General features: G+C 43.3%; 1 protein-coding gene across 1 annotated transcript in view; it reads left to right on the top strand.

The window, feature by feature from the left end:
• Window positions 1-329: 329 nt before the first annotated feature.
• Window positions 330-26,749, top strand: part of GRB7 (growth factor receptor bound protein 7) — a 243,145-nt gene continuing 216,725 nt past the window's right edge. The window contains exons 1-2 of the mRNA XM_073608023.1: window positions 330-929; window positions 19,344-19,413. Coding sequence (XP_073464124.1) covers window positions 759-929; window positions 19,344-19,413 — 241 coding nt within the window. The 5' untranslated portion in view covers window positions 330-758. The remainder of the gene's footprint in view (window positions 930-19,343; window positions 19,414-26,749) is intronic.

Genomic DNA, 26,749 nt, shown 5'->3' with positions numbered 1-26,749 from the left:
CAAAAATGCAAAAAACGGCTTTGGCAGTGAAAAGGTTAATGAATAACCGAAAACTAAAAACAGTCAGTGAACTCTACCAGAAACTTGGCGACCGTCGCCCGTTTTCACGTAACCGCTCGTTCTCTAGCTAAGCTTTAACAAAATCACCAGATAAGACCCAGATCTGTAAAGTCTGAAGATAATAGTCTAAAGGGCTGGCAAGATTAGTTCTTACGCAGCATTTTGTACTGCTCACAGTTAACGGGAGTGCAAAGCGATCGAGCAGCGAAGGGGTTAATTAAAAGGAATCGAGAGGAGGGGGGGGGGGAGACCGGTGCTAGCAAGAGCTTACAATCTAAGCTGATGTCTGCAGCAGACGTAAGGGCCAAACTATTGCAAAGGACAGGCAGAGTGTCCACGTGGGGAGCAGAATATTTTGGACTGCCTGGACTCTGTCTGCTATCACTATGTGTGTGATTTGTGTCAACAACTGAGACTCGTCGTCACTGCAAAGTCCCAGGCGTAAGCAGGCAGAACAAGGGGGGGAGATAGGACGCTGTCAGATTGCCGGCTGCAGGAACTGGGGGTGGGGGGGGGACCTCTATAGCCGGTTGATGCTTGGATACAGTGTCTGGAACCTCTAGGACTTAATGACACGGCGACTTATTCCTCCCGTAGTCACGAGTTGACAAAGGCATGGAAAGCAAATATTCCGAAGCTTAATCTTTTTTTAATTTACTTGGCTGGTGGAGTGGTGGTGGAGTGGTGCAGAGTACCCCATGATTTTGGGCGAGGAGAGGAGGGCTTCTCACCCAGCTGGGTGGCAAAGAAACAGAAGGTTTTGTTGGAGGAATGTCCTGGAGCAGTTATTGTGTTGTTTTCAGAGAAGAAATGGAAAAAAGAGAGTCCAAAACGAGAAGAGGGTTTGCGAGCTGCTCATTGAGAATAAGGTAAGCGGGGGGGGGGGGGGGGGGCGGAAGGCATACGCGGCCATGACCCATAGGTTGCAGGGAACGATTTTTCGGAGAGGCTGTGTGCATCTCCGGCTGCCATATTGTCGCTGTGTAAATAAGGCGGCCATGTGGTAATAGGCAATTTTGTGCGGGGCTGCTTTAACCCGTATGTGGCCTTTGATCCGACAGGTTCGGTTGTTTTCAAGGGTCTCATAGATTAAATAATTACGAGGCGAAATAAAAAAAAAAAAAATGAAAACATTTCGGATCTAGTTGCCTAACTATCATATATGTGTTTGAAGAGAATAACTTTTTCTATCTGACTCATATCAATCAGCAGATGGTTATTATGCAGCTTTCTCCTGGTCACCTGCACAAGCCAGATGTTCTGTGGAGGTGCCAAATTATTTATTACTGGTATTTATAGCACTGACAACCATATTAATTATTAGAAATGTATTTGTTCAGATAAGACAAAAGAAAAAAAATTCCATCCTGTTCCTTAAAATTTTACAGTCCAAAATCAGAATTTCCTAACAAAATTCTACTATTACATCTGTTCATTCACATCAGTCCTTGCCCTCAAGGTGCTTACAATCTATAGTCCCTAACTTACATTCATACACATATTAGGCCAATTTAGATAGGAGCTAATTAACTTACCAGCACATTTTTGGAGTTTTTGAGGAAACCCATGCAAGCACAGGATGACCAGGCAAACTCCATGCAGATGTGGTCCCGACAGGGATTCAAACTCGAGACCCCAGTTCCACCAGGTAGAAGTGCCAACCACTAAAACACTGTGCTGCCTGGTGAATGTCTTGGTTGGCCTTGGACATATATTTGAATGGTATCTGACCAAATTCCAATTTTAGAAATACAGTTATCTGTTACCTCTCGCAATATGACAGTGTGTATGAGATTGCCCATTTTGTCAAAATATGGCTGCATCTGGTCATGTCTGCCTTTACAGTGAGGTTGCTCTTGATATGACCACACCTGAAAGCTTGGCCGGAATGCTGAATGTCTAGATCACATGTGTCAAACATAAGGCCCTCGGGCCGAATCCGGCCCTTCAGGCCATTTCATGTGGCCCTCGAACCTCTCCTGCAGCTGCGGCAACCCCCAAGTTTCTGCCCCCACCTTGTCTCAGCAGTTGGCAGCAGAGAGGATGACAGAACTCCTCTTACAGATCCTGCACCTTTCTGTGCAGCCGCAGCACCCCCTCATCTCCACCTCCCCTGGCCTCAGCATTCAGCAGTCTCCGGCAGCTGACTCCAGCCCTCCTTGGGTCCTCCTTCAGACCCTGTACTTTCTGCATCCCAGCTTCTACACGGCAGCACAAGGTAAGGGGGGTGCACTGTGATGTAAGGGAGGGTGGGGGACTCGACCTGATGGTGGGGGGGGGGTGAGGTGCTCGGGACATCTAGTCTTACAGATACAATTGGCCCTTTGAGAACAACCATAATGCTGTTGTGGCCTGCAAAATTGAGTTTGACACCCCTGGTCTAGATCTTTCAAATGTAGCTTTCTTTATAGAGGAAAAGCTAAATAGCCAAAAACTTTTTTTTTACATTTTGGATAGAATAAGAAAAAGAGAAACTTTTTTTTTTTTTTTTTTTTGATGGTCAACAGGGCAGGTTTCCATTTACTTCCTGTCACCAACAGGAAATGCAAGGAAATATCTCCAAAGTGAGGGGTATCTTGGACAGTTATCAATGTAACAGGTGTTCCTGTTGGAAGATTTATCCCACCTCTTGCTCTGGTGACTGCTCTGAAATGTTGGATTCCCCCTCACTTTCTGTCTTTTCTGTTTTGAGGTTTTGGCTTTAAAAACACTTAAAAGAGGCCCTATCACCAGCTATAAAAATTGCAGAATGCATGATAACGTCACATCCAAGATGGTGGCACCCAGCAGCAGTCTCAGGGCTTTGGGATGTATATACAAGGAAGTAAACAAAAGTTAAAGGCACATATAATCTTGACCATTCATTTTGTTGAAATGAATGGTCAAGTGACAGGATCTCTTTGGGACCGCAATAACATCCTTAAAATATGAGCCCACTGAAAATATGTTCAGAACAAAATGATGGGAGGTGGCACAGCAGAGGGTTACTGGCAATAGGCTGAAGTCCTGCCCAGAGGCCGGCTGAAAGCCCTGTTCCATCGGGTTGCAGGGCATCATGGGAAATTAATATGGTTACATAGAACTGTGAATGCAGAAAAAAAGGCTAAGTGGTCAATTCAGATATATATATATATATATATAAAATATATACACACACTATATTACCAAAATTATTGGGACATCTGCAACTTTTATGGCATTCCAGTCCTAGTCTGTAGAGTTCATTATTGAGTTGGCCCACCCTTTGCAGCTATAACAGCTTCAATTCTTCTGAGAAGGCTGTCTAAAAGGTTTAGGAGGGTTTCCATGGGAATGTTTGACCATTCTTCCAAAAGTGCATTTGTGAGGTTGGGCACTGATGTTGGACGAGAAGGCCTGGCTCTCAGTCTCCACTCTAATTTACCCCAAAGGCGTTCTATTGGGTTGATGTCAGGACTCTGTGCAGGCCAGTCAAGTTCCTCCACCCCAAACTCGCTCATTCATGTCTTTTTGGACCTTATTTGTGCACTGGTGCGCAGTCACGTTGGAACAGAAAGTGGCCATCCCCAAACCGTTCCCACAAAGTTGGGAGCATGAAATTGTCCAAAATGTCTTTGTATGCTGACGCCTTAAAAGTTCCCTTCATTGGAACTAAGGGGCTAAGCCCAACCCCTGAAAAACAACCCCAGTGCATAAAGCAAGGTCCACAAAGACATGGATGAGCCAGTTTGGGGTGGAGGAACTTGACTGGCCTGCACCTCAACCCGATAGAACACCTTAGGGATGAATTAGAGCGGAGACTGCAAGCCAGGCCCTCTTATCCACGGAAGAATGGTCAAACATTCCCATAGACACACTCCTAAATCTTGTGAACAGTCTTCCCAGAAGAGTTAAAGCTGTTATAGCTGCAAAGGGTGGGCCAACGCAATATTGAACCCTATGGACTAAGACTGGGATGCCATTAAAGTTCATGTGCGTGTAAAGGCAGGCGTCCCAATACTTTTGGTAATATAGCGTTTGTATGCATCTGTGTGTGTATAAATTATATATATATATATATATATATATATATATATATATATATATATATATATATAAAATATATAAAATATGTGTGTGTGTGTATACGCAGTTGTGCTCAAAAGTTTACTGGTTGAAATCATGACATTTTGGCATTGGAAATATGACTGATCATGCCAAAAATCATCATGTCTTTTATTTAAGGATAGTGGTCATATGAAGCCATTTATTATCACATAAATGTTTGGCTCCTTTTTAAAATCATAATGAAAACAGAAATAACCCAATTGGCCCTGATCAAAAGTTTCCATACCCTGGTATGTTTGGTCTTGGTACGGACATACAAGGTTACGCACGCAGGTTAAGATGGCAAATAACGATTAATTTCCCACATCTGTGGCTTTTAAAATTGGAATTAGTGTCTAAATAGTCAATGAGTTTGTTGGCTCTCACATGGATGCACTAAGCAGGCTAGACAATGAGCCATGAGGAGCAGAAAATAACTGTCAAAAGACCTACAGGTATGTAACAAGGTAATGGACCTTTATAAAGATGGAAAAGGATATAAAAAGATATCAAAAGCCTTGAATATGCCAGTCAATACTATTCAATAACTTTTTAAGAAGTGAAAAACTCGGGGATCTTTTGATACCAAGCCAAGGTCAGGTAGACCAAGAAAGATTGCAGTCACAACTGGGAGAAGAATTGTTTGAGATACAAAGAAAAACCCAGAGGTAACCTCAGGAGAAATACAGGCTGCTCTGGAAAAAGACGGTGTGGTTGTTTCAAAGAGCACAATATGATGATACTTGAACAAAAATTAGCTTTATGGTCGAGTTGCCAGAAAGGAGCCTTTACTGCGCCAATGTTACAATTGCCCAACAACACCTTGACACGCCTCAAAGCTTCTGACACACTAATCTGGAGTGACGAGACCAAAATAGAGCTTTATGGTCACAATCATAAGTACTATGTTTGGGGGGGTCAACAAGGCCTATAGCAACAAGAATACCACCCAGACTGTGAAGCATGGTGGTGGCTCACAGCATGTTATCAGAAAATACTGGCAGAAAATTAGCATTCTTCTGCACGAAAGGTGCGCCTGGGACGCTCTTGGACTTTCCAGCATGACAATGACCCTAAGCACAAGGCCAAGTTGACTCTCCACTGGTTACAGCAGAAAAAGGTGAAGGTTCTGTAGTGGCCCTCACAGTCTCCTGACCTTATTATCATCAAGCCACTCTGGGGAGATCTCAAACGGGCGGTTCATGCAAGACGACCAAAGACTTTGCATGACCTGAAGTCATTTTGCCAAGATGAATGGGCATCTATACCACCTACAAGAATGCGGGGCCTCATAGACAACTCTTATAAAAGACTGCAGGCTGACATTGATGCTAAAGGGGCAATACACAGTATTAAGGACTAAGGGTATGCAGACTTTTGAACAGGGATCATTTAATTTGTTTGCTTGTTGCCATGTTTTATTTCATGATTGTGCCATTCTGTTATCACCTACAGTTACTAAATATGAATCCCATAAGACATAAGAAATGTGTTTTGCTAGCTCACTCATGTTTTCTTTAAAAATGGTACATACTAGAGATGCACCGATCCTACGAGTACAAGTACCGATATTTTTTTTTTTTTTTAGTACTCGCCAATACCAATTACTCATCTGCAGATCAAAGGTCATCCTTTTGCTCTGTAGATGAATAAATAAAAAGATACAAAAAGAAACAATGCTTCTTTTTATCTTTCTGTTTCAGTGGCTGAGCAATGTTGTTGATAAACATTGCCCTTCTGCTTTTCTTTTTTTTTTTTGACAGCTCCAATTGCCAGGACTTTGTTTACACTTCAGCTGTCAACAGGAGAACCCCATTGACAGCTGAATGAGTCATCGGTTGTTAAGGACATGTTGGCCTAACTCCTTAACATCCAATAAGTGCCGACTTTTTTTGTTAACCTCAGCTGTCAGTGGGGGAAGCCCGCTGACAGCTAAAAGAACTGAGCCTGAAAGTATCGGTTTCAGGTATTGGAGCATTTGCACGAGTACCGATACCCCTGCAAATGCTTAGTATCGGCACTGATACTGGTATCGGTGCAACCCTAGTATATACTGTATATTACCAATTCTCCAAGGGTGTGCAAACTTTTGAGCACAACTATATTATCAAAAGTATTGGGATGCCTGCCTTTACACACGCATGCATTTAATGGCATTCCAGTCTTAAGTACTGTTCAATATCGAGTTGGCCCACCCTTTGCAGCTATAACAGCTTCAACTCTTCTGGGAAGGCTGTCCACAAGGTTTAGGAGTGTGTCTATGGGAATGTTTGACCATTCTTCCAGAAGCGCATTTGTTAGGTCAGACAATGATGTTGGGCGAGAGCCTGGCTCGCAATCTTCACTCTAATTCATTACAAAGGTGTTCTGTTGGGTTAAGGGACGGATTCTGTGCAGGCCAGTCAAGTTCCTCCACCCCAAACTCTCTCATCATTGTCTTTATGGATCTTGCTTTGTGCACTGGTCTAAATCATTTGGTGGAGGGAGGATTATGGTGTGGGGTTGTTTCTCAGGAGTTAGGCTTGGCCCCTTATGCCGTGTACACACGGTCGGACTTTTCGTCTACAAAAGTCCGATGGACTGAAGCCGGCTGACAATCCGATCGTGTGTGGGCTTCCCCGGACTTTCAGCGGACTTTTCCAGCCGCAAATCTGACGGACTCTAGATTTGAAACATGCTTCAAATCTTTACGTCGTAACTACGCCGGACCCAGAAATCTGCTCGTCTGTATGCTAGTCCGACGGACAAAAACCCACGCTAGGGCAGCTATTGGCTACTGGCTATCAACTTCCTTATTTTAGTCCGGTGGATGTCATCATGTACGAATCCGTCGGACTTTGGTGTGATCGTATGTAGGCAAGTCCGTTCGTTAGAAAGTCCTCCACAAGTCCGTCGAAAGTCTGTCGGACGGGCTGTCGGACTTTTGTAGCCGAAAAGTCCGACCGTGTGTACGCGGCATTAGTTCCAGTTAAGGGAACTCTTAAGGCATCAGCATACCAAGACATTTTGGACAATTTCATGCTCCCAACTTTTTGGGAACAGTTTGGGGATGGCTCCTTCCTGTTCCAACATGACTGCGCACCAGTGCACAAAGCAAGGTCCACGGATGATCTATTTTGGGGTAAAGGAGCTTGACTGGCCTGCACGGAATCCTGACCTCAACCTGATAGAACACCTTTGGGATGAATTAGATTGGAGACTGTGAGCCAGGCCTTCTCATCCAACATCAGTGCCCGATGTGAACTGTTTGCCCCAAGCATGTTTGAATCCCTCTGTTTGAGGGTCCATTTGCACTGCCTGCCCTTTAAAATGGAGCAGTTGTTCCCTTCGAGGCCCTAAAGCTCCATTCACATTTACATGTTCCAGGAATGTGCACAGAAATGTGCATTGCACCTGCAGTGCCATTAATTGTTAATGGCCCCCCAAACATGGGAAGCAAATATATATAAAAGATCCTGTGAGCCTCCTCTGATTATAAATTGCCTAAATGGCACCGTGCAACAGCTGCAAGCGTTAAACACGTCTCATAAAAACATGCAGATAAAAGCAGAAATAAATATATACGCTGCGCTTTCAAATATACTCTTCACATTTCATATATGTGATAACCAAAGTGCAAATATGCATGTGAATCACACACCGTGATACATCCAGTAACTAGTGACTGTAAAAAGTGACACTAGTGCAACAAATAGTTATGAATACTTAAAAATGAACATATAAATGAAAATAAATAATCACACTAGTAAAAAGTGCTATAAGGTGCATCCATATGGTGATTGGTTGTATCAAAATTATTCATAAAATCATATAATGTTCATAAAATATATAGTGTTCATAAAATCATATAGTGTTCATAAAAATATATAGTGGACTCAATCCACTAAAACATATAGATGAATAAAAAGTGCTTCTATGTGCATATGTGTCATTCAATTATTTCAATTCAAAAGTGCTTCTATAGTCCATGCAATTTGGAAACTGTAGATAATCCAAAGCAAACCACAGTGATCACACTCAGGTGCGCCCCCCTCCCTAGGTATTAAACGCTAGACATGTGCACACTGAAATATTTCATTTCGGAATTTCAATTTCGCCCGAAAAAAAAAAATGTATTTAGTTACTCCCGAAATTCGTTTTTATCTATGTCGTTTTTCGTTAAAAATTGCATTCGTCCGAAAATCCAAATGAATTAAGGTCGAAACTGTCATTGAAGGCTTATGGTGTCTGTCGAATGTTCAAAGAAGATTCGACGGAGCAGCTAAACTGAACGTGTACATTTCCGCTCGAATTTTCCGCCTACAAGTTAGCTGTAGTAGAATTCTAATGTTGTATGACTAGTAATAATTATATTTATTAATTATTTTACTAGTCAACCAACATTAGAATTTTTCTATAGCCTATGGGCGGATGCATTTGACCGGAAATGTATGATTGCGGCGTCGTACAGTTTAGCTGCTCCGTTGAATCTTCTTAGAACTTTCGACAGACACCATAAGCCAAAGATTCGACGTTTGTATGTTTTTCGTTGCTTTGTTGAATCTTCGTCGTTCATGTTTAATGCTCTACTTTACCCCGACAGTCAGCCAACTTTCACATTCGTTTCTCAATCTCCAAGTGCAATGGCGGGCGCGGCATCCGACGTTATGTCAGATATTGATATGGCATTATAATATAGGATCTATAATAATAAATCCCCCCCCCAACACGGGCAGCCTCTGAGGCTATCGCAACACTAGTATCACTATCAAGTTCACAACACTAACACAATAGAAGCAGATTATTATGAAAAAAGTTAAGTTGAACTGTAGCTTGCTTCACTATTGTTCTGCTGCTGTGCTTATGCTTAATTGCTAAATAATTCAGGTTCTCTGACAAACGGACCAGCTAAGATTGACTGTCTTCTGAAATGATTCAGTGTGGTGTCTCTCTCTGCTAGCAAATCGTAAGTGAATGTAAGTTGGCTGTACGTGTGTACTTAGTTCTAGCTATTTTACTGCCCCTCCTCTTTGGTTACAATCGGCCAATAACATTCATCATCATCATTATTTTTATTTTACTTCCCCCACCCAATTCCAGCAGCGATCTTTTCTCTCTATGTCAAATCTTTTCCCTCTATGTCGAATCTTTTCTCTCTATGTAGAATAATCTTGGACTAATAGTGTTAAGGTTAGGCACATTCGACCACAGGTTCGATAGACACAGATTGTTATTGTCAGCATCGTGTCGAATCTCCTATCCATATCGAACTGTTGTTGCAATGAAAATAAAGCATTTGTTTATGTTGGACCTTTCGGTTTTCGTATTCTGCACTTTACTATACCGTCCTGAAATTCGGACGAAAATACATTCGGACGAAAACGAATGCACATGTCTATTAAACGTTCAACTCTGAGTGCGTGACTTTGCACTTAAGCTTAGTCAATACATGCCTGTGAAAAACCTATGGGGCTCTGCAGTTTCATCCAGACTCCTGGACCTATCAGCACTATACCTCGGTTGCGTGAAAAAGGACTGGATGGTGTAATAACATTTTAACAGTTTATTAATCACATAAAAGCCCCCTATGGGGTACTCACATAGTACAGGCGCGTCAGTGCGCCACTCTGCATCAGGCAAACAACATGTAAAGATACCGGATCGATATTGGGATGGTATGGGGTTCTTTCCGAACAGGTCACCTGCTGAACGTCCGTCCTGTTCCTGAAGTCCCTGCAGTTTCCAAATCACATGGACTATAGAAGCACTTTTGAATTGAAATAATTGAATTACACATATGCACATAAAAGCACTTTTTATTCATCTATATGTTTTAGTGGATTGAGTCCACTATATATTTTTATGAACACTATATGATTTTATGAACACTATATATTTTATGAACATTATATGATTTTATGAATAATTTTGATACAACCAATCACCATATGGATGCACCTTATAGCACTTTTTACTAGTGTGATTATTTATTTTCATTTATATGTTCATTTTTAAGTATTCATAACTATTTGTTGCACCATTGTCACTTTTTACAGTCATTACGGTAGTTACTGGATGTATCACAGTGTGTGATTCACACACATATTTGCACTTTGGTTATCACATATATGTAATGTGAAGAGTATATTTAAAAAGCGCAGTGTATATATATTTATTTCTGTGGGAAGCAAATGCATGTTTTGGCTCATGGAAAAATGCATGACAGATGCGGCAAAGTGCGCAGTAAAAAAACTTGCAAACCAGAATGTGTCACTATGCTCCATGAGCTACTTTGACACTACTTTTTCGTACATAGGGCAGCCAACTAGTCCAAAACCTTTGGTACATAAATGCATTATATTTAACAGGTCAGCTAATTTATACTGTAGATTTGCATTATGAGAAGAAACAACACAACCACTGTGCAGCACTGCAGGCAGGAAGTAAAGCTTGAATAGAAACATGGCTGCCTGTGTGTGTATATACATTATATATATATATATATATATATTAATCAAATCATTCCCTGCATCTATTACCTTTTGTACTACCACCCCTTCCCTTTAGAATGTAAGCTCTACAAGCAGGGCCCTCCTGTACCTTCTGTATTGAACTGTACTGTAAATGTGCTGTCCCCCCTCTACATTGTAAAGCGCTGCGTAAACTGTTGGCACTATATAAATCGTGTGTAAATACTGTGTGTGTGTATGTATATGTATATATATATATGTATATGTGTATATGTATGTATATATATATATATATATATATATATATATATATATATATAATATTCACACTGCTCAAAAAAATTAAAGGAACACTTTAGTATAGCATCAAGTCAATTAAACTCCTAGGATATTGATCTGGTCAGTTAGGGTCCTTTCACACTGGGGAGGTTTGCAGGTGCTATTGCGCTAATAATAGCGCCTGCAAACCGACCCGCAAGTGCCACTGCTTTAAATCCAGTGCAAAAGCCCCGAGGGCTTTCACACTGGAGCGGTGCGCTAGCAGGACGGGAAAAAAAGTCCTGCTAGCAGCATCTTCGGAGCGGTGAAGGAGCGCAGTGTATACCGCTCCTTCATCGCTCCTGCCCATTAAAATCAATGGGACGGTGCGGCTATACCGCCGGCAAAGTGCCTCTGCAGAGGCGCTTTGCGGTGGTTTTAACCCTTTCTCGGCCGCTAGCAGGGGGGTAAAACCGCCCCCTAGCGGCCGCATACCGACGGTAAAGCGCCGCTAACAATAGCGGCGCTTTACCGCCGACAACGCCCCCGCCCCAGTGTGAAAGGGCCCTTAAGGAAGCAGAGGGGGTTGTTTATCAGTTTTAGGTGCTTTGGTGTTAATTAAATTAACAGGTGCACGAGATGGGCAACAATGAGACGACTTCCAAAACAGGAATGGTTTTACAGGTGGAGGCCACTGAATTTTTTTTTCTCTACTCCTCTTTCCTGACTGTTTATCATGTACCTGGTAGAAGAGCCGGAAATGATGAGGAGAGCCATTCTTATACCTCTGACTCTGGGCCCCTGGTAGTGTGAACAGAAGGTGCAGAGTGGCACGAGTGCCTGAAGGACTTGCCAATACCAGAGCGGATATCTACCCAAGGCAGGAGAGGTCATCTGTAGTCTTCAGTGAAGCAGGCGGGCTGGTAGACAGCTGAAGGCTATCAGGCTGGTACTGGCGACAGCGGGCAGGTGGGGCATGCGCTGGTAGCAGACTGTAGAACAGCAGGCACAGCAGGATGTGTCAGGATTCAGAGACAGGTAAGCTGGGTCATATACTGGCAGGACAGATCAGGTACAAAGGAGCAGGCAATAGCGTGGTCTGGGTACAAGCCGGGTCAGGAGCCAATCGGTGCAACAGAAGCAAGTGGTGCAGGCAGCAGCAGAGGTCAAAAGCAAGCTGGGGTCGGTGCAGACGGAGGTCAGAGAATGGTCAGACAAGCCGGGGATAGTAACTGGAATCAGGATAACAGGAACTAGAGTTGCCACCTCATTCTTTAAACCTGAACACATATTAATTACACAGGTTATGTGGCTGATTAAGGTGGTAATTAAACTCACTTGGTGCCTTATCTGCATTTAATTAGCCTCGGAACCTGTGTAATTCATATGTGTTTGGGTTTAAAGGGATGAGGTGGCAACCCTAACAGGAACACAGGATGCGGGGCTGAAAGATAAAACAGCACTGATCCTGAGCACTGGCTGAGTTTAAATGGCCTGCCTGGCACCAAGAATGTACAACGGCTCATGTGCGTGCGCGAGTTCGCACATGCGCATATACATTAGTCAGTGCCCAATTCTTGCAAGCATGAAAGGGAACATGTTTTATCCTACACAGCAGGCCTTCCAGTCCTTCTGGTCCTGGGATGTGGCTGTACGGCAACCAGTTGCAATGTTTGACGCAATACCGGAATTGACGTTCCGTGGTTCACGATCTCGTGTGGGTGAGATACAGATCACACACGCTGGGTCCACTGTGACCATATCATGCCAGTACTTGCTGCTGCAAGTGGATACATACATGCTTTTACTTACCTGTTTTCATGTGAGTGCAATGTTTGAAGTTTTTCTGTTGGAGCACTTTGTTTTATTATATGTGGAGAGTTTTTGACATCGGATTCACAATTGGATATCAATGGATGTTTAACCCTGTGAGGGTTGATGTTGATTTGCCGAGCATGAGAATGCAAGTCATCTTCATCTGGTGAGTGTAGATCCAGAGGGGGGTGGAATCACCAAGTTGCACATGGTGTGGTGGAAGAATTCAAGATTACAATTTTGCTTGAGACATCATGTCTTACATATGGACTATTTAGTCACGGATTATGGTTATGTTTATATTTTTGTATCATTAGTTTACCAGTCACCAACACTTGCCACTGGGTGTTATATGATTTTAGTTACCAGTGCTACTATTTACTTGTATTTGTTTATATGCTAAATGCTTTTTCATCTATCTATCTATCTATCTATCTATCTATCTATCTATCTATCTATCTATCTATCTATCTATCTATCTATCTATCTATCTATCTATCTATATTTATGGTAAGTGATCCGAGCGGAAGTAGGAGCAGGTACTTATCAAAACGAGGTACCTGCTCCAAAATGTTTTATTGTGCCACATGTGGTAGAGGAGGAGAAGAACAACGTAAAGCAGAGCTTCCCCTTTAGGGTGAAGTTCTGCTTTAAAGTGTTACTAAACCCAGGGCCCTGCATTCATTGGTACACAGAACATGGAAATGAAACCGTTTTAGTAAATATAAACTGCTAAATACTGTTTCTCATCAGCAGTATATAGAAGTCTTGTGACTTCTATCAATGTCTGGTTAAAGCTTGTAGGAGGAGTTTTCATTTTACCCTGATTGTCCTATGAGGCTGGAGGACCCCTGACCCTCTGTCTGGACAATGCTGATCACATGCACTCTCCCAAGAAAAAAAAAAACTCTTTAGCATTACACACCAAACTGAGTATGTGCAGAGTGCCACCAAGACTGTCCTATCAGGAGATGGATTGGGGACTGTGGAAGAAGGGGAGGATCAGAGAAGACAGGGTCAAACTGCCTTTTTACACAATGCAGAGGATTGACCCCTTAGGTTCCACAGTGAGTGTAACAAGCATGCTTTACTGCATATACAGACTGATGTGGGTTTAGTAACACTTTATGTGCACCTATATGTCTGCAGCTGGTAAAAAAAAAATAATGGAGTTGGTTTTGTACGATTTTACAACATTTTTATATAAATGCATTAATAATAATAAAAGTACGACCTCTAAGGAAAAACAAGGCATATATACAGCTAGCAGTCAGGTGGCTTAATTAGCTGTTGGCATGTTTACTGTACCTGCTGTGTACAGTAAACTCATGCACAGCTTAATCACTGAGTCAGTCAATCAAGACACATAATTCCTTGAACATTCCAAATGGCTAAAGAGGGACAATGCAGGTATGATATAAATACCCCCTTTTTATGTCCAAGGACATCACAAACCATGCAATATGACATACCTCCCAACATTTTGAGATGGGAATGAGGGACACCTACTAGCAAATGTATGTAGGCATAGGACACGCCCCCTGCCACACCCCCTTAAAGGAGAATTAACCCAAAAAAAAGGTTAATTAAATCCACAAGTGTTTTTTTTTTACCACTACTATTCCTTTATATTGGCTTTTAAAATGTAAAAATGCAGCAATTTAGAAATTGGATGAAAGCACTGGGAAACACTTTTTGAAAGATAAAAAGTGTATTTTATATACAACTATATAGATCAGACCAAAATGAGGGACATTGCTCCAAATCAAGGACAGTCCCTCGAAACCAGGGACAGTTGAGAGGTATGCAATATGATATATACTAACAAACGTGTGCTGAAACGGATGAATTTTCATATTCCACAAACAATTCTTATTAATATGAATGTACAGCACAGCATACACAGTTCAGGGATATGGGAAATGTAACATATAGCATTGCATACATGGTGCACCAATTAGGGGTACTTAGTGTATTGCACGGCATACATATTGCGGTGGCCTACGGTGCGTAAAGCAAACCATAGAGAACAGAATGGTAATGACTACTGTATGCAATGTAATGCAAACTATAGAACATACAAAGCCCCATAATTGCCGCTTTAGATTGGTGGTCAGTGGAGAGGTGCTCAGTTGTACTGGCATTAATTGGAAAAGTGCTCCTTATATTGGAATTCAGTGGTAAAGTGCCCCCTTTCATTGATGGGCAGTGGAGAAGTACCCCCTTACTTTGGTAGTCAGTGCAACAGTGCCCCCTTACATTGCTGGTCAGTGAAAAGTGTCCCTTATATTAGTGCTCAGTGGAGAAAAGCCTCTTTAAATAGTTAGCCAGTGGAGAGCTCCATTATATTGGTGGTCAATGTGGATGCCCCTTTACATTTGTTGTAAGTGGAGAATGGCAGCATAAAATTGATGGTCTGCTATAAAGTGCCCCCTAACAGTGGTGGTCAGAAAAGAAGTATCCCCTTACATTGGTGGTCAGTGGCAGTAAAAATGCAGCTTACATTAGTGGTCAATGGGAAGAGTACACTCTTACATTGGTTGTCAATGACAAATATGCCCCCTTACATTGGTGGTCAGTGGAAAGTGTGCCCCTGTCAGGACCCGGATCTGAACCCACAACCTCTGCTGCGTCTGGCAGTAGCTCTTGCTGCTGAGCTACCTGAAATGCTGGACTGCTCCCTGTCTGATCCTTTGGACAATCTTGCCTTGTCTCTGCTTTCTCTTTTGCTCCTCCTATTAACTTCCTGATTTAAGCCATGTCTCTGCACTTTGTTTGCCAGATTATTGTGCTTTCTCCAGCTGATATCTTGCTCCTCACATACCTGCAGCTGTCCTTATCTCCACTACCACTCATTACCAACCTTTTGGTTTGTTTTTCGACTACGCTTCTGCTTAATCCCAACCTGCGACCACCTATTACTGACCTTTGGAGTGTCTACTGACTACGCTTCTGCTTGATCCTTACCAGCTTTATCTTCTACTGAACCCTGGCTGCTTTACTTCCTGGTGGGATGATACTGAGGACTGTGACCTGGTGCTAACACGCAGCAAAACCCATCTCCACCATCAGGATTTTGGGTGAATAAAGGTTAATGCTTAGACCCCGCACTTCGGGTAAGTCAGCGTCATCCTCCAGGGAGCTACTGGTCCCTGAGCTTGACCCCTGACGCTAACTGCCCCCTTGCATTGGTGATCAATAGGAAGAGTGTGCCCTTACTTCGGTGGTCATTTGGATGAATGCCCCCTCATGTTGGTTGTCAACAGGAAGAGTGCACCCTTACATTGGTAGCCAATGGGAAGAATGCCCTCTTACATTGGTGGTTAATGGGAAGAATGCCCCCTTACACTGATGTCAATGTGAAGAGTGCCCCTTTAACATTGGTCAATAGAAAGAGGTGGTACATTGGTAGCCAATGGGAAGAGTGTGCCCTTACTTGGGTGGTCATTTGGAAGAATGCTCCCTTACGTTGGTTGTCAATAGGAAGAGTGCACCCTTACATTGGTGGTTAATGGGAAGAATGCCCCCTTACATTGGTGGTCAATAGGAAGAATGCCCCCTTACATTGCTGGTTGATGGGAAGAATGCCCCCTTACATTGCTGGTTAATGGGGCATTCTTCCCATTGACCATCAATGTAAGGTTGCATTCTTCCCACTAACCACCAGTATAAGGGGAAATTCTTCCCATTAGCTACCAATGTAAGGGTACACTCTTCCTATTGACAACCAACGTAAGGGGGCATTCTTCCAAATTACCACCCTTGTAAGGCTGTCACGGTCAGGTGTTAATCTTGGAGACACCTGACCGTGGAGAGTAGCTACAGCAGAAGAGAGGCTCCTACCGACCATCAGGGTAAGAAAGCAAGCAGGTCTTCCTGGCAGATGACGCTGGCTCACCTGTTGAGACTTCTGTAATCAAAACCAGACACAGAGGCTATATTTTCTGTAGATCGAATGTTATTTACTGAAGAAAATGGGGTAAATACTGCATTATGGCCACCAGATGGAGCTAAGGAAAATACATATTTTCTTTGATACTGAGCACCATCTAGTGGCCAAAATGTGGTATTTTTCCCATTCGAACTGTTCTATTTTTCAGTAATAAAGATCAATCTGCAGAGAATATTTGATTTTGCCCATTTCCAACATGAACAAATTTACATGGAGTTTGGATGGAAGAACATGTGTACAAATTTTCTATAAATACACCCATTTACTTATTGGCACCAGTGTAGGGCAGGCTGCTTCCAGCACTGGGGATAATAAAAGTATGTGACCTTTGATACACCTATGATAGTTGCATAATAAAGTTCTGTCGGGAAAAAAGAATATGATAACTGTGACTATTGAGCAATTTTATCTTCCTGCAGGGTAGTCATTATTATATCTCTTAGACAAAACTGCCAGGAGTAGAAAGAGAACAAGACCCAAGAGGTTAAGGGCCCAAATGTGTCTTTCTGCTTTGTATTGACCAGTTATGTGCTCACATTTACTGCTGTACAAGCTTAACTCATAAAAGTAATGGAATTCTTATATGCCTTTAAACAAAATGGCATTACCTTTGATAAAGACATCATGGCTCCTGCTGCACCTGATGGTTGTAAAGTAGGGTGGCACAAGCAACATTTTTTCTGATATCAGAGCAGTACAGGCATTACCATAGCTTGCTGCCTTCAGAAAATACTAGTTATCTGGCTGTGTCTGATGTCTATAGACCTGGAAGGAACGTGCTGCTAATCAGTGTCAGACAGGTGCCAAAGTTCCTTATCTCTACATTTGTTCCAGTTCATGGACTCAGAAAGTATTGAAATGAAAGCATCAGCATGGCAGCCAGGGAACTAGCATTCTCAGAGATCAGCAAAGAGGGCCTTCCCTATTTTCTCATGACAGAATCCCTTTCAGGGTCCATTTTGCATGCTGCATTGCATTTTATAATGTGCTGCAATCATTTTTTTTTTTTAACTTAACTAAGCTTTATTAGTAAAGGAAACCTTAGCTGCTTTGCATTTATACGTGTTGAAGGGCACTAACATGCGTTTACAGACGTTGTGTCACATGACAAGAAAAAAACAGACGTTGTGTCACATGACAGTGAAGGTCAGCGGTGTGAACTAGGGGTCAACCAATATCGTTTTTTCAGGGCCAACACTGATACTGATTTTATTGTCCGCCTTTCAGGCCGATAGCCGATATCAGGTGCCAATATTCTGTACATTTAAAGTTTTGACCACTGCTGTGGGTGGGTGACTGGCTGGCTGGCACCCTGCTGTGGGTGGCTGGCTGACTTGCACCCTGCTGTGGGTGGCTGGTTGGCACCCTGGTGTGGGTAGGTGGCTCGCTGGCACCCTGCAGTGAGTGGCTGGCTGGGACCCTGCTGTGGGTGGCTGGCTGGCTTGCACCCTGCTGTGGGTGGCTGGCTGGCTTGCACCCTGCTGTGGGTGGCTGGCTGACTTGCACCCTGCTGTGGGTGGCTGGTTGGCACCCTGGTGTGGGTAGGTGGCTCGCTGGCACCCTGCAGTGAGTGGCTGGCTGGGACCCTGCTGTGGGTGGCTGGCTGGCTTGCACCCTGCTGTGGGTGGCTGGCTGGCTTGCACCCTGCTGTGGGTGGCTGGCTGACTTGCACCCTGCTGTGGGTGGCTGGTTGGCACCCTGGTGTGGGTAGGTGGCTCGCTGGCACCCTGCAGTGAGTGGCTGGCTGGGACCCTGCTGTGGGTGGCTGGCTGGCTTGCATCCTGCTGTGGGTGGCTGGCTGGCTTGCACCCTGCTGTGGGTGGCTGGCTGGCACCCTGCTGTGGGTGGCTGGCTGGTACCCTGCTGTGGGTAGGTGGCTGGCTGGCATCCTGCTGTGAGTGGCTAGCTGGAACCCTGCTGTGGGTGGCTGACTGACTTGGTACCCTGCTATGGGTGGCACCCTGCTGTGTGTAGGTGGCTGGCTTGAAGCCTGCTGTGGGTGGCTGACTGGCACCCTGCTGTGGGTGGCTGCTCGCTGGCATGTCCTTTATGCTCCAGCCATTCCATGGCGTGTACTGTCCTAGGTGAGGGAGGTGGCAGCCTTTGCCCTATCTGGGTAGAAGAAGCCAGGACTCAGACTGTCAGAATGTTTGCAGGCCCATCTGAGGCCTGGCTTCTTCTACCCGGCCGATGACATAGTGGGCCCCAAAAAGATGGCCGCCGTGGCAAGGGGAGACCAATATGGGTATAATCAGTAAGTTTGTGACCGATACTTTAAAAAAAGTTTATTTTTCTTTATTTTTTATTTTATTTAAAGCATTTTTTAAGAACACTTTTTTTTTTACTTTCTGCAAGGAACCAAAAAGATACATTGTATTCTTCTGCATTCACAGAAAAAAAAAACAGGGGTGGGCTTCATAGTGACTGATCACTGTGGTAGCCAATCAGAAGCTACCACAGCAATCATGTGACCCGGAATCAGGAAATCCGAGTCCATGTTCCAGGTGCACACTGCAAGCATCTAATGCACACTGTGAGAAGCTCACATTGTGTAGTGAAATCAGAGTAAGAAATTTCCATAAAGGAGAGGGACCTGCACAACTGTGCAAGACTAAAGGTAAGACTAAAGTGCTACTTTAAAATATGTAATGAATGGAAATAATTACATTATCTGTTAATAATAATGTGACCCATGGTTTAAAAAAAAATCTGAAATAATGAGAACATGCATCTGTTATTTGCAGGAAAATGGTGGAAGATGGGTAAACTGCAAGCCACAAGACTGTGACACCAATGAGGACAGCTTGGGAGATGGTGAGTAAATAAGAAGCCTATGTGTGTATGATGGCACCTTGTAAATATTACTTCTATCTTACTATGTGGATATAGGGGGAGATTTACTAAAACTGGAGCGCACAGAATCTGGTACAGCTGTGCATCGTAACCAATCAGCTTCTATCTTCAGCTTGTTCAACTAGGCTTTGGCAAATAGGCCCCTTTCACACTATGACTATGGACTAACAGGGAATTTCTCCACTGAGCAAGCGGATAACACGTTCATGTCCGCTCCACTGATTCAGAGCGGACTCGGGCACAGCCTGCTGTTCTCTATGGGGCTCTCAGATGGAAACGGACCGCCTGTCCATTTCCATCTGACTGTCATCCGCTCTGCCAGACCGTTAGGAATGGATCCCCTTCCATCTGTTTTTAGCAGACAGGATCAGATGTTGACAAAAAACTAAAATAATGCAGCGCTGTGTGATACTGAACCCTACAAATGCCACTAGTGCCATAAACAATGAAAATCAATATTGCTAAAAAATGTAACTATGAACATAAAATTTTTTTTTTTTTTTGTGTAACACGCAAGCTCACAGTGAAAGAAATGTAGTATTATTAATATCAAGTGTCCAAAAAAAGAGAGATTTTTTTCTCCCAATTATTATCAATCCACCGAGACAAAAGTGCAAATTGGGGTATTATACGTATTACTGTCCAAAAAGTGACTCTAGTGATGATAATCCTGATCAGAAAAGGGGGACTTCACACACGTGACTGCACACTTAAGTTTGGTCCACATAAGCAGTTGAACCACTCGGGCTCTAAGTGAAACTGGTTTAGCAGGATCCCACAATAAAATCCAGAGAAGTTGTCCTCAATTTTAAAACAAGAAAGAGGCTGGACAGTGCATTATCGCTAGTTTAAAAATGTATTTAGAAAACAAAACATCAGGGTACTCACACATTTTAGGTGCTTCCAACACACCAAACTATAAAAGCATTAAGCATAGGATTCCTCTCCAAACGACTTCCAAACTTGTATGTGTCAGCAGCTTGTACAAACAAGCATGTATCCAAGCTCCTCCACCGTCCTGGCCCCTCCCTTACATGTGACGACACAGGGCTAATCAACTGTCTTCCTCAGGGGGATCAGATGTTGGCTGGTGTCAACGGACACATGTCTGTTGACATCCGCCGCTCCATTAAGGGGAATGGAGAGTCCGATCATTTCCGCCTAAAGAGCTGACAGGTGGACCCAATCGGTTTGCTTGTGTGAAAGGGGCCTAAAACCTAGAAGCTGATTGGTTACTATGCACAGGTGTACTACATTCTGTGTGCTCCAGCTTTAGTAAACGTCTGTTTCATGGACCTTTAGGAATGTTCCAGCTATGAGACATGGTAAGAATATCTTTACCAAGACTGTGCCACCAACTTTAAAAAAAATGGGATACAGTGACAGAAAAATCAAGTATTTCACATGCTTATATGCAGCATTTTTCCATTTCATAGACACATTTTTATTAATGTGCAATGTACTTTTGAACTTGGTAGGTAATGCAGGAAGAGTCAATTTTCGACAACAGCCATAGTTCTTACTCCCTCCTATCACCGTAGCCCTCCTCTGAGTGTCACCGCTTGCATACATTTGGCTGTGGGGGGAGGAATACCTCGGCCACTTATGATTGGCACAGTACAGATGGCAGCTTCCTGGCGGGATCACTCAGGGTTGGTTTGGATTAGGATCTGAACATAACTGAGCTCATCCCTACTGTTGACATCACATCCAAGATGGTAATACCCAACAGAAGTCTCTGGTCTTTGAATGTCTACATAAGGGAGGCTTTCATGGGTAAATAACATGTAACATCCTTGGAAAAATAGGTTACCAAGGGATATCCACTTTCTGACCCACCGCAGTACATATACGTACCTCTATGTCGCTGCCTGTTTCCGGGTTTCGGGCATGCGCGCTCGCCCCCACCCGCCTACTCATCTGTGATTTGACTGTTAGTCTGTTAGCAGATTCCAAGCCAATGATTCATGGACCTGCTGATCGGCTGTGTTCAATCACAGCCCAGAGCCCTATGTTGACAAGTAACACAGGGCTCTGAACAGAGGGAACAATCTTTGTTTCTCATCCCTGCAAAGCAGGAAAAAGAAACAGATTGATCTGTAGTAAAAAATCAGCACACATTATACATATTACAAATTGTTAGGCACCCAATTAATGCCTTGATTGCCCCCAGATGTTAACCCCTTCCCAGTCAGTGTCATTAGTACAGTGACAGTGTATATTATTAGGACTGATCACTGTATTAGTGTCAGTGGCAGTTAGTCAGTTCCCACAATGTGTCAGTTAGTGTCAGATTATCTGCCGCACTATCACAGTCCCACTATAAATCGCTGATCACTGCCATTACTAGTATAAAAAAAGAAATAAAAATATATATATATATATATCATTGTTTGTAGATGCTATAACTTTCGCACAAACCTATTCATATACATTTATTGGGATTTTCTTTTAACCAAAGACAGAATACAAAATCGGAATACATTTTGGCCTAAATTTATGAAGACATTTTATTTAAAAATAAAATTTTAACATGTTTTATAGCAGAAAGTAAAAAATATTGATTTTTTTTCCAACATTTTCAGTCTTATTTCATTTATATCATAAAAAATAAAAAACCCAGTGGTAATGAAATATCCCCAAAAGAAAGCTCTACTTGTGTGAAAAAAAATATCTAAATTCCATCTGCGTAGAGTGTTGAATGACCGTGCAATTGCCAGTTAAAGTTGTGCAGTGCCGAGCAGCTGCTCTGCTGCATTGTGAACACAGTAGGTCGCCCACTTGGCACAGGCGCCATTGAGAGAAGGCTTTGCATTTACTCAATGATTGCAAAGCGTTCTCTGATTGGATGAGGTGGAAAGGCGGTGTGGTGACAACACAATATTCACCTCCTCCAATCAGAGAATGCGTTGCAAAGCCTCCTCTTAATGGCACTCGTGCCAAGCGGGTGACCTCCTGTTTTCTGTAAGCGGCAGGGCAGCTGCTCAGAACGGTACCACATACCTCCCAACTTTCTAAAATGGGAATGAGGGACACCCGTAAGCAAAAGTATGCATTAATAGGATGCGCCTCCTTTCAAGGAGAATTAATACGCAAAAAATGATTGGTTAAACCCACAAGTGCTTTTTTTTTACCACTATTATTCCTTTATATTGGCTTTTGAAATGTACAAATACAGCAATTTAGAAATGGGATGAAAGGTTTAGCACTGGGAAACACTTTTTGATAGACAAATAGTGCATTTTTAATACAGGTATATAGATAAGACCAAAATGAGGGACAAATGAGGAGGAAAGAGGGACAGAGGGACATTGTTCTAAATCGGGGACAGTCCCTTTGAAATCAGGGACAGTTGGGAGGTATGGTACCAGGAGATCATTGTATTAACAGTGCCTACTACAGTGATTTCCAGCTTCCAGGGGGATACCTCGGGCCATACATCTAAATCTGGCAGCTGAGGTCTAGCTGTGTGGCACCTTTAGGGCTCCATAACACCAAACGGAGTGTGTTATGCTCCATATATGCTTTGGTAGGGATAGTGCAATGCATTGTTTTTTTGTTTTTTTACTTTTTTATTGAACTCTATACACTGTAACGTGTTGCTACAGACTTTGGTGGAATGAGTTGCCCTGCCTAAATAGCAGACATGGCCTCCTGCACACCTGGATAGGGGCGGCATATAGAGGAACCAATCCCCTCCCTTTTCCTCCTGCAGCCTTTCAGCAGAAAAGGGAGGGGATCGGTACCTCTACATCTCACCTCGACTCTCCTATCCACCTCCTGCTGTGATCGGTCTCCTGTGTACTCCCCTGGCCTCCCTCATGCCCGCAGTGCTGCCGGGTTCCCCCCCCACCCCCTACTTAAATGTGTCAATTACCAGCCACTTCCTTGTCTTAATGAATAGAGTCAGTGATCTGTTCCGATCACTGACTGTGTTCATTCATAACTGAGACATAGTAAACTATTTACTATGCTTCAGTTTGTGAATGAATGGGAAGCTGAGGCCGCAGAGAAGGAGATTGAGGGCTGTGGGCTACATTCACAAAGTGGCATTGTTCCCCTTTAATAATGCGGTAAAATACCGCTCAGCAGTTTTCAAAAAGTTTTTGGCCATTCACAAACAAATGCTAAAAAAATACTGCATGAGTTATTTTACGAAGTCTTGGGGTATTTTAGTAGTGAAAACATACGGAAGTTTAACGCCTGGCACTAGCCAGCGTATTTATTAACATTAATAAATCGGCGTTGTTAAGGAGTGGGCGGCTGCCTGCATCCATAATAACCACTAAACAAAATAGTTGTTAAGGAGCGGGCGGCCGCCACGTCCTTAACTCCCTAAAGTGGAACTTCTGCTTTAAGTACTCCTCGCCCCCTTACATGCCACATTTAGCACGTCATGTTCTTTTTGGTGGGGTGGGGAGGGTTGGGTGCTTAGTTTTGAGTGGGACTTCCTGTCCCACTTACTGCTTCCACCTACGGGCCTCCTGGGTGACTCCTCCTCTCCCCCTATCTGTCTCAGCAATCTTCTGGGACACGTGACAGGTCCCAGAAGATTGCCTGTCCACCGGGCATCCGCAGCGCGACTCACGCATGCGCAGTGCACGACTGGCCGTGAAGCCGCAAGCTGTCACGCCCACAGTTTCAGTGGAGGCGCCGAGGAGGGGAGGGGGAGAGGAGCGGGGCTCCATGCGGCCGCATCGCTGGACCATGGAACAGGTAAGTGTCTGTTTATTAAAAGTCAGCAGCTAAACTTTTTGTAGCTGCTGACTTTTAATAAATAAAAAAAGCCTGGAACTCCGCTTTAACAACTGGTACACATTCCACAAATACCGCATGCCTGGTCCACTACTTAATTTCCGCACGCATTTAATTATTTTTTTCCTTCTGTGAATGGATTTTAATGCCTGGTAATGCATGATTTCCCGAGCGGTTTCAGCGTTTTTTGGTGAATGCCGTACAAATGGTCTAGTGAATTGACAGTTTCAGCCTCGCATGAGACATTTAGGCAAAATGTGTCCGGACACCTAAATATCTCATTCGAGTTCATTCTGTGAATGGAGCCCTGTGACCAATCTCCTTTCTCTGTCTCAAAGGTGAAACATCAGAGGTCTGCTTAGACCCCTGATAATCCACCAAAGCCCCCCAACGGCAGTCCTAAATAAAAGTAAAATTGTAGGGAAATAAGTAAAATGGTAAAAAAAAATATATAAAAAAATTATAATAATACGGGCCCTGCCATTTCGTCATCATGGGGGGCCCTGGGCGGCAGTCAGTGGGGCCCTTTATGGTTTCTTACACTGGGGTTCTGAAGGTTCTAGTTACACCTCTCTTGTGAACAGGACATAACTGTTTTCTATGTGCCCTTGTATTAAGCCCACCTTAATCAGTGCAGATCAATGCAGCACAACAGACATACAGTGGCTTAAAAATGTATTCATACCTCTTGAAATTTTCCACATTCTGTCATGTTACAACCAAAAACGTAAATGTATTTTATTGGGATTTTATGTGATAGACCAACACAAAGTGGCACATCATTGTGAGGTGGAAGGAAAATGATAAATGGTTTTCAACATTTTTTACAAATAAATATGTGAAAAGTGTGGCGTGCATTTGTATCCAGTCCCCTTTACTCTGATACCCCTAACTAAAATGTAGTGGAACCAATTACCTTCAGAAGTTACCCAATTAGTAAATAGTGTCCACCTGTGTGGATAATCTCAGTATAAATACAGCTGTTCTGTGAAGCCCTCGGAGGTTTGTTAGAACCTTACTGAAAAAAAACGCATCATGAGGGCCACTTTAGTTTTGGATCACTGGAATAGGCCACACACTTTGACACATAAAGCAGGATTTACCCTGCAGCAAACATAAATCTGGCAGCTGAGTTTCAGCTGTAGGAACATTGTGTGGTGCATTTACAGTGGTCTAACTGCAGTAGGCTGGGAAAGGTGTCAAGAGCTGATAATGGTTTGCATTAGGCTTGCATGACATTTATGGTAAAGGATTTATGGCAATTGGGGGGATAAATGATATGATGCTTTGGTGTACACTACTTTACTGCACAAGTATGCAGTGAAGTGCTACAAACAAAGCTTTGTCTATGTTAGTGACAGGTGTATGCTACAGAACCTGAAATACAATTTGAAAAAAGGCCCTAGCTAAAGAAAATAAAACATACTTGTACCTCCCCCTAATAACTAAACTTAAAACGCTAAACCCCAATCCTATATATTTTAGCTGTTTATAAAAAAAAACATGAAATAAAAAAATAATAAAAAACCTCAAAAAAAAAACAACAAAAAAGACTGTGTTGGCAGAACCTAAACATCAACTACAGTTGTTCATAACACACTTAAAGGTGGCCCCAGAAAGGACTGTCTGAAATGTGAACAAAGAAGAATATGTAGCCCACAAAACTGCAATTCACAGTCATTTAGCACAGCATAGCACCATATAGCAATTCAATCTCCCTACGCAGACTGTCAACTCCCTAAACTACTCCAACACACACTGACAAATGGCTGCTGGGAACTGACTTTTTGATAGTGAGAGAGCTGGTACAAGACAAAGCCCCCATTATTGGCCCTTCTAAACCAGCTGACCTAAGTTCAAAGGCCGTGCAAGGAATTTTGGTTACAAATGATTCCCGCATTGATTCGCCAGGTCTGTAAACCTTGGACACACAGGGTTTGCTTAAAGGCTAAGTTCAGTATAATTTTTTTCTACATTCCAGCTCCCCTGTGCCAATATACACTATATTGTCAAAAGTATTGGGACGCCTGCCTTTACATGAACTTTAATGGCATCCCAGTCTTAGTCCGTAGGGTTCAATATTGATGTAGCGGGTGCCCCGCATCTCCCGCGGCTATGTCAAGCTGGCCGATTTCTCCCCCCTCCCTCTCCTCACTGACACTGACTCAGTTTGTTCTGCTTCTACCCCTGCATTCTCATTGGCAGGGAGGAGGGAGCCAATCATCAGCAGCAGCAAAGCATTCTGGGACATGTAGTCCCCACCAAAAACGGCCCCATAACCTTGTATGGGGACAGGACTACACACCCCAGCATTCTCTGACAAGGAAAGAATCAAGGACACCATCTTATCTGCTGAGGACAAGTTAGTTACCACAAGGCAGGAGAAGTTATTGGACCTAGGGGAGAGGTGTTGCCCCCCGGGTCAGTCCACCACTTCGTTTCAGCCAACCACGGCCAGTCGGGGACATCCAGCCTGAAAGGAAATCCCAGGTGCATATCCAGGCGCACCTGCACCGACGGCGTGAAGCGTTCTAGTGTGCGG

This window comes from Aquarana catesbeiana, linkage group LG12 (assembly GCF_042186555.1).
Source record: "Aquarana catesbeiana isolate 2022-GZ linkage group LG12, ASM4218655v1, whole genome shotgun sequence".
NCBI lineage: Eukaryota > Metazoa > Chordata > Amphibia > Anura > Ranidae > Aquarana > Aquarana catesbeiana.
The sequence above is the reverse complement of the archived record's forward strand: the minus strand, read 5'-3'. Positions and strand labels throughout refer to the sequence as shown.